Here is a 9,600-nt window from a genome sequence, read left to right on the forward strand (position 1 = left end):
GAACAAAGCTAGCTATGCTTAGACCTGGCAAATGGGTCATTCGGGTCGAGTATGGGTCGGGTCATTTCGGGTCGGGTATGGGTCGGGTCATTTCGGGTCGGGTCAAGTTCGGGTCAAAAGTTATCGAGTCAAGTTCGGGTTTCGGGTTGATTTCGGGTCAACTGATAATCAGGTCGGGTCGGGTCGGGTCATTTCGAGTTTCGGGTTGATTTCAGGTCAATAGATAATCGGGTCGGGTCGGGTTTCGGGTCAACATTTTGGGTGGAGTTCGGCTCGGGTCAAGTTTGTGTCGGGTCAGTTCGGGTCGGGTCAATTTTTGGGTCGAGTCAGTTCAGGTCAGGTCAATCTTCGGGTCCAATTTTCTGGTCGGGTCATATTCGGGTCGATGCATTGGGTTAAATTCAACACTATATACGCAGTATATATTTATATATTTTTTGAAGAGAAACTCACTATATTTATTAAGGCTACTTTTTTCATGGAATACAGTAATTGTTTGACTTTAGATTATTTTGTAATTTCATTTGGTATTGAAAATTATGTATGTACGCATTATTATTGTACTATTTTTTTCTAGACTTGTGAGAATTGTGACTTTTATTTCGAGTTTTAGTTAATTTTTTTAATCTTATGGACAAACTCTGTAGAATAGTCGTTAAATTTCAATCTTTTTACGATTTTTTAATAACTTATAGAGATAAAAGGCCGAAAAAATCGAGAAAAGTAATGCTCAAAATATGTAAATTACTTACACTGTTACACATTACAAATTAATAAAAATAAGTCAGTTTGATTGCGGTTTTTTTCTATTTCGGTTTGCTCAGGTCAAGTCTTTAGCTTAAATAGATTCTGTTCATTTAAGGTATAAGATAATTTTGGTTCGGGTCACTTTGGGTTTCGAGTCTATTTAGGTCAATTAATTCAAGTTAAAGGTCGGGTCACTTTGGGAATTGGGTCAACTTCGGGTCTCAGGTCACTTTGGGTAGGGTCATTTCGGGTCTCGGGTCAACTTCGGGTCGGGTCGTTTTGGGTCGGGTCAAATCCACTTCGGGCCGGCTATGGGTCGGGCCGGGTTGATTCGGGTTTTGGGTCAATTCGGGTCATGGGTCGAGTCATTCGGGTCGGGTCATCGGGTCTGGGTCAGAATTGCCAGATCTAGCTATGGTGCGCGCATTAGCCATCCTAGTAATTATAAAATTAAATCATTGTAAGGTATGCGGGTCCGTTTGGTATAGCTATAATTTTTCTGTTTTTGGTTTTTCAAAACCATATGATATATATCATATAATGAATAGTCAAACTTATAAAATTATGATAATTTTAAAAAATTGACAATTGAAGAGTAAAATAATTTTTTCGAATTTACAATTTTTTCATGAAAGTTGTTTTGGAGCTTCTCCATTTTTAACTTCTCACTAATAGAGTAAATTGGCCTAAAAAAAAAAACCTTGCTTTATAATCCAAAATGACGTTTTTGCCATGAAATAAATTGACCTTGTTTCTCACGGATAAAAACTTGAATTTTCTCACAAATGGTAGTACCACAATCTATGCATATGCCCAATTGCCCAATCTCACCAGCAAAAATAGGCTGAAAATCCTAGTGCAATCCACCAACCACTAAGGCACTAATCATCCACTACATCCTTCCCACCAATTTCAACGTTTCTTTCTCTTTCACCATCTTCCTCAACTCCAAACACTTCCATTCCATCTTCTTCATCTTCCTCCATTTTCTCTCTCCTCCTCCATACCCAAAACCTGAATCCTACTCTCTTCATTCTTCAATGGAGTCCTCAGATCTCCACCACTCAACAACCTTCCCAACTATCCACCCAAACTCCAAAACAGCCCTCCTCTCCTTCGACACAGATCCACCCACTTCCCCTAAACCCACTTCCCATTCCAAATTCCTCACTTTCTCTCTCCTCCTCACCACATTCATCTCCGTTATCACTGCTATCGCATTCGCTTCTCTTTTCTTCTCCGCTACCTACGGATCGTCAATCGATAATAGTAGCATCACAGCTCGTCGTCTCACTAAACTGACTCACCCAGTCGTACTGTTAATTTCATCAGACGGGTTTCGATTCGGGTACCAATTCAAAGCTCCGACACCCAACATTCATCGCATTATTAACAATGGCACTGAAGCTGAACTTGGGTTAATCCCTGTTTTTCCAACACTAACATTCCCTAATCATTATTCAATTGTAACGGGTTTATATCCGGCTTTTCATGGGATTATTAATAATCATTTTGTTGATCCTAAGACAGGTGAGAAATTCTCAATGGCTAGTCATGAACCACACTGGTGGCTCGGAGAACCTTTGTGGGAGACCGTGTCGAAGCGAGGCGAGAAGGCGGCGACGTATTTTTGGCCTGGTTCTGAGGTAACTAAAGGTAACTGGAATTGTCCTGATTATTATTGTGAACATTATAATGGGTCTGTGTCTTTTGAGGATCGTGTTGATAAGATCATTAGTTATTTTGATTTGCCAAGTGAGGAAATTCCAGTTTTTATGACATTGTATTTTGAAGACCCGGATCATCAGGGTCATCAGGTTGGGCCGGATGACCCTGAGATTACTCGGGCCGTGGTTAGGATTGATGAGATGATTGGGAGATTGATTAAGGGGTTAGAGGAAAGAGGGGTGTTTGAGGATGTTAATGTTATAATGGTGGGTGATCATGGTATGGTTGGTACTTGTGATAGGAAGTTGATATTTTTGGATGATTTAGCTCCTTGGGTTGAGATTAAATCGGATTGGGTTCAATCTTATACTCCGTTGCTTGCGATTAGCCCTCCACCGGAGTTTTCTGCTAAGGAGATTGTTGCGAAGATGAATGAGGGTTTGCAATCAGGGAAAGTTGAGAATGGGAAGAATTTGAGGGTTTTTCTTAAGGAAGATCTCCCTGGTAGGCTTCATTATGCTGATAGTTATAGGATTCCGCCTATAATTGGGCTTCTTGAAGAGGGTTATAAAGTTGAGCAGGAAAACTCTAACAAGAATGAATGTGGAGGTGCTCATGGTTATGATAACGCATTCTTCTCCATGAGGACTGTTTTCATGGCTCATGGTCCTAAGTTTGCCAGGGGAAGAAAGGTGCCATCATTCGAAAATGTTCAAATATATAATTTGGTTACTTCGATACTCAACATAGAAGGAGCAGCAAACAATGGGAGTGATTCATTTCCGAACTCTGTTCTTTTGCCTGATGCATAGGCTTACACTTAATAATCACTAACGGAGTGAGAATTCATGGCTAGGCTTTGAATGCAAGCTTTATCATGTTGTGGATGTAGTGTACTTGTGTAACTTCACTCTACTGTTACATATGTCGCTCAACTTTTGGATATTGGATGTGATGTATGCTACGGAGTATAACAATGAGTGTATAATTCAGGAATCTGGTAGTCAAAATCTCAATCTTCCATTTCCAACAAGAATGATGAATTTCTCATTTGCAAGCTATGCTATGCTGTTCTAATGGTTTTTGTTTCCTCCTCTTTAAGGTTGATGCATCTTATTTTCAACTTACTGTTTGTTATCAGTATGTTCTTCATCCCATTCCAAACAGGTACAAGCATAAATTCGTCAAATGACAAACCAAGAAGCTTTAATTCACAATTTAGATATATGCATGAGATCTGCAAAAGTATTATCCAAAGAGGTATAACAGTCTGTGCTAAGTCACCGACCTCTCTTACTGATAGCTTGCAGGACTTCTGAAACTACTTATGGATGTTCTCCAGCCAGCCTTTGTGGATTTACAGTTCATTGCACCAATTATGTGCAGCCTTTTAGGAGCTACTGCTGCATTTTCCTCCTCATCGTGCACAGGGGCTGCTCGGTCATGAGGAGTTCCTTGTATCAATATGCTTTTGGTGTTCTTTCTCCCGTTCATAGAAACCACATTTTCCTTGACGGTTGCACAATTTCTGCTCATTACTAACTTGAACAGCATTGTTATCTCTTTCTTCAATCTCATTGCCTTCCTGAAGTAGTTTCTGTTCATCGGAGTCACTGTCCTCTCCAACAGCAGGCTAATTTGTGCTTTTCTTATGGTAACAAAATTGAGGTTTTCTGCAACATTTCATATAAAACACCAATTTGAGAACTTGTTCCTGCTTCCTAGTTCATTTTCATTAGAAAATTCAATTGACATTTTAAATAGCAATTCAAGGGCCCTTTTTAATGAGGTGAAAGATGAGGGAGGGCTATTATTGTATTGTTAATCCTAATCTAGTTCTTCCCAAACAATGACACTTCACATGAGATTATACAAAGTCAAAATACTTGCATACAAGTATGAAGTACAATATTTCTTATGTATGTCATCAGCCTCGTAGATTCATGGTCGGAAAAGAGTATGTATTTCTAACCTCCTCCTGTGGCAGACTGGCAGTATCATAGTTCTCTTGCCGCAATCGCACGAGATCAGCGGCTAGAAGCGTTGTGTACTAGTGTAAAGGGGATATACTTGTTGCCTTGTTGGCTAATATTCTATGTTGTTGTAGAAGGCTACTCAGTTAACAATTGTATGGCTAATACATACGGTAGTAAAAAAAAATTATTTCCTCGATTTGCAAAAGGTCTTCCTATTAGGACGGTGATTGTTTTACAAAGAATGTTTAGTAAGAGACTCGAGTTTTAAAAGAAATGTAAATCATAGTTCATACAAGTGTTTATCTTACCGATCCTTCATGCTAAGTATCATTTTCCTTTCCTTGTCTTTTTCATATGCCTAAAAACAATTACATTGATTTTGACTTAATGACACAACAACATTTTTCTTCTGTGGTCCATATTAGGGATAAAAATGACATAATTTGTTGTGGATTTGCGTTTGTCCGTCTAATCACGTAATTTGGAGCAATACTCATTAATTAGAACAAATAATGACACACGCGTCGTATTGGCCTTTTACTATATTAGACTAGATTAGGTCCCGTGCCATACCATGCACGATAATTTAACTATTATTTATAATTTAACATTATATTTTTAAATAAACAAAAAAAAAATATTTTGTATAAATGAAATGAAAAATGAAAGTGAATTATATAAATAAGTTTAAAATTTTAATGATAAATTGGTATCATTTTCCATTTTATTAATTAAATTAAACCATAAAAGATAAAAATTGTATTGTAACATAAATAATTACTATAGTTGTATTTAATACAATTTGGGATAGTGAACAACATATATAATTTGTCATGCTTTTGATACATAAATAACTAAAAATTAAAAAAATAAAATAAGATTGATTGTCAAAAAAATATGCTATTAGTAAGCCAATTCCCAATAAGAAAAACATTGTGTCAAAAAAAAAAAAAAAAAAAAAAAAAAAAAAAAAAAAAAAAAAACATTTAAAATTTCTAAATAGAGAATACACGAAGAAAAAAAAAGTAATGGCAATATCAATTATTTCAAAAACGCATCCATTTTTTAATTTTTGTTACAAAATTACTGTAAATATAATATATTGAAGATTTGAAGGAATAATATAGTACATAAGGATTAGGGAATAATGTATATACTCCTTATATATGCAAAGCAATAGACATTAGAATAATACTTTATAGAAAATATGTGAATCACAAATATGAATTTTGTTTAGGTAAGTAAATGGTTTGGTCAATATTTTTAGTATATTTACAATAAGCAATAGATATCATCGTGAAAACAATAAGTAGTAGATGTCATCTTGAAAAAAAAATAGAGGAAAAACAGTTTTAGGAAGTGACACAAGTCATTTACAGAGTGTGTTTCTTCCTAGTTTATGGTTTAATATTACGTTATAGATGGAATAATATGGATATAAAATAATAATTTATACAATAAAAGATATGGAAAATATGTGATTTATGTTATAAAATTAAAGAGAAAGAGGAGAAATTAGGGAGAATAGATCAGTCTCTATTGTTCCATAGAGTGGGGATATATATATACATACAATATAACTAGGGTTTGCTTAGATAACAATAAACCCTAGCTAGTTCTAGAACATTCCGAAATAATAAAGGAGGATAATGGATATCCATACAATATTTCATAACACTCCCCCTTGGATGTCCATTATCGAAGAGTGCGCCTCGTTAAAACCTTATTAGGAAAAACCCTATGAGATAAAAACCTAATGAAGGAAAAAGAGTACAACATTCTCGTAATACGCTCGAGATGCTGCCTCATTAAAAACCTTACCAGGAAAACCCAATAATGTGGGACAAAACCATGGTCAAGGGAAAAAGAGTGCAGCGCGTATTTTCTCCCCCTAATAAATACATAGCTTGAGATCTTCTAGTGTCGCAGAATTGAATCCAATATGTTAGATATCTTCTCATATGTAGTAAAATATCACTCGTTGATCTTCGATACTCCTAAACTGAAATTGCATCTTCAAGTCTTCACATGAACATGTGAAGTGTCTTCATTTCACCATACATGTGTTTATCTCTAATATCATTATTTCAAATATCTGTTTAATAGTTGATTCAAAAGGTAAACTTATACGGTTATGACTTCTTCTGGAAGTCGTTAATAATAAATCATGATGATCATTATTTGATCAAACATTCATTAATACGAATAATAATTTGATGACAAAACTTGATATTATTAATATCATTCTTCTCATATGAATTATAATATAACACATGTAATTATATACGTTAATCATGGTTCTTCTGGACCATAAGAAAACATTGTCATGCATAAGTGATCCATTGATATTCTTTAGACGTTTCATAATTGACACGATAGCTCTCTTGCAAATACAAATAGTAAATCTCATTAACTCTCATATTCTAGGTTGAGATGTCAATAATGTTGTTACGTACATAGATTTTCAAGAGTTTGATAATAATTGCAAATTCAAGATATAAACTTTGTAGGGCTGGATATTACAATAGGTCGTATATAAGTTCTTCAGGAACTCTTCTTAATTCATAATGTGCAATTAAATCGGTGTCATCAATAATTTCATCACAATTATAAGCCCATTGGAATATTAATATCTCTTTCTAATTTTTCATCAAAGTTGTAAACATATCTTACTATACTTTGAATGAACATTTACATACACCACAGTTATTGTAAGAAATTAATGCATGCAATATGAGATATAGAAAATATGATAACATATTAACAAATATACAATGAGTAATGCATCTAACAACTTCCTATATATGCAATAAATATCCATTAACTTATGACTCACACATGCACATGAACATAAGACTCAAAATGATGCAAGACACTGTACAGTGTGGATTTAAAAATCCATATTTCATTGGACTTCTGGTCCATAATAAACTTTTGATCATTATCATTATGTCGACAACAAAATGGACATATATTTCAGATCCCTTATTCACTAGTCCATTCTATCATGCATATGCATATTATTCATCAGTTCCATTGTGTACCGGTATCATAAAATTCCTATAACGTATATTTCGCATGCTATTTTAATATGATATATGAATGCATTTCTCATGGGTACCATCATAACTTTTCTTACATAATAGGCCATCTATTATAATAATTCAGATATCTATACCACATATTAAGGGTATTTCTCGCACTATGATATTAATATACTATTATTATACTTTAAAAGTATCAACTGCACTATCTTGCAGTATATCGCATATTTATATTGGAACCGATCATACAAACTACACTTCAGGTGCAGTGATTTAAAGTAAATTGGCAAGATCTATCTTAATGTATGCACATAATATCATTATCACCATAATCAAAATATATCTCTCTATTCCTCTACATGGGTCATAACGGTATATAAATCAAATCATAGATGTGCAACATATGTTGATACAAAAGTTGGCATGTAACTTTACAAAGTATCATTAGACGGATCAACTATTTATAGTATTATAGTTTTGCCAACTTACTTCAATTCTTCCCCCTAAGTTGGTAAAATATCTCAAATGTTGGGGCAATTCTTCACCAACTTAGAATATAATTTCATGTGCATCAAATTTCATCTCATAGGATAATCATATATATTCAACAAAGTTCTATCTCTTCTGGAGAATAATGAAATTTTGTTTTCTTCTAGAGATCAATATTAATAGGGGGTAATAAATTGTGCAGTTGCTAATTTCTTATTCTATTCCTTATGTGCTGACATATAATAGACCCAATCAAGAGAATTGTTATACAAATATAAACTTTCTTGTAATTTCACTAGGTGGTGATCTTCGGGATCACTAGAAACATTGATAGTAATACTAGTTACTTAAAATTTTCACATATAACTTGTACGTGGTGAGCTTCTGGTCACCTAATATTTATCAACATATAAATTATTCTAGTGAACTTCTGGTCACCAATTATTCAGAAAGACCAATATATTATCTCTTGAACTTTTCTTTTTACACAAACTATTAAAAATCACAATCTAAATATAGCTCAATCTCAATGTTATGTCTTGCCATTCAATTTATTTCATATATTTAACATGAGAGAGCGTCAGCACATAATTTAGGTTTTCATAACGGGAATTTATTAAACCCCGGATGGCCTAATTATTAATTATCACATCCAATCACTTTTCCTTTAGTATTTAAATTATGGTCAGTTTTATAATATTGGTGATCACCTTATTAGAGATACTTTATGCATGGCCATGAATATGATGTGATATAAGTACACCAATGTGTTTCTTTCTACAATTGGCAAGACAATTAACTAATACTCATACTTCACTGGAGCATTGATTGTAATCTTGATACATGCTAACCTTGTTGGATAACATTTTATACTCTTCTGGAATACTTTATATAATCATATCACATTTAATGTATTAGAAATGATCTCTTCAGGAGATACATAAAATGTGTCACTTTCTCAAATTTGTCATTGTCAATTAGTGCTTCTTTCCTCTTCCAAGGATTCTTATCGTTGTAACCTTTTGCATTACCACACTTCAAGTGTGCTAGTTCAATAGAAACTGATCTTGTTCAACTAGGACATCAACTTAATATGTAAATTTATAGCTAGTATATAGGTAATGACATTTATTCATATCCATCTTCAGGATGGTATCATACTAAAGATTTAATTATCGTGTGGCCACCTCTATCAAATAAATGTTAATATTTAAGCTAATATATGTATCAAGCTGATCATCAATGTATTTTATTGTTTATGTGCAAGGATTACATAATTTAACAGAATGAATAATATCTCCCCCTAATCCTTGCATATGGGGGCATAAAATTAATCGTCCAACAACCTTTAATTAATTCTATTGCGTCTTTTAAGCCAGAAAATTATTTTGGCAATGTCATGTAGCAAGTCAAGTGTTCCTCTTGCATTCATTTTAATTTGGAATATCTCATAAGTATGGGCATAATAAATATATTTATTAAGTGAGTTAGTTGCTCACAATGTCATGCATTTTCAATCTCTTGCTCATAAAGATAATATGTACTCATGTTTGCAATTCTATCTTATGAACTTTTCCAAGACATTGTGTATATAGGAACACATTATTTCTAGGTAAAATAGATGATATATATAATCATGTTTGCAATTCTAATTGAACTTTTCAGTGATTTTTAGT

At 33.7% G+C, this 9,600-nt stretch overlaps 1 protein-coding gene across 1 annotated transcript; it reads left to right on the forward strand.

Moving 5' to 3' along the window:
* The first annotated feature begins 1,568 nt into the window (after positions 1-1,568).
* Positions 1,569-3,451, forward strand: LOC145578923 (nucleotide pyrophosphatase/phosphodiesterase 2-like). Its single transcript, XM_081636219.1, has one exon. It carries the CDS (start codon positions 1,788-1,790, stop codon positions 3,225-3,227), a length of 1,440 nt encoding a protein of 479 aa, XP_081492345.1. The 5' UTR covers positions 1,569-1,787; the 3' UTR covers positions 3,228-3,451.
* Positions 3,452-9,600: the final 6,149 nt, after the last annotated feature.

This window comes from Chenopodium album, chromosome 14 (genome assembly GCF_948465745.1).
Source record: "Chenopodium album chromosome 14, dcCheAlbu1.1, whole genome shotgun sequence".
In the NCBI taxonomy this organism is placed as follows: domain Eukaryota; kingdom Viridiplantae; phylum Streptophyta; class Magnoliopsida; order Caryophyllales; family Amaranthaceae; genus Chenopodium; species Chenopodium album.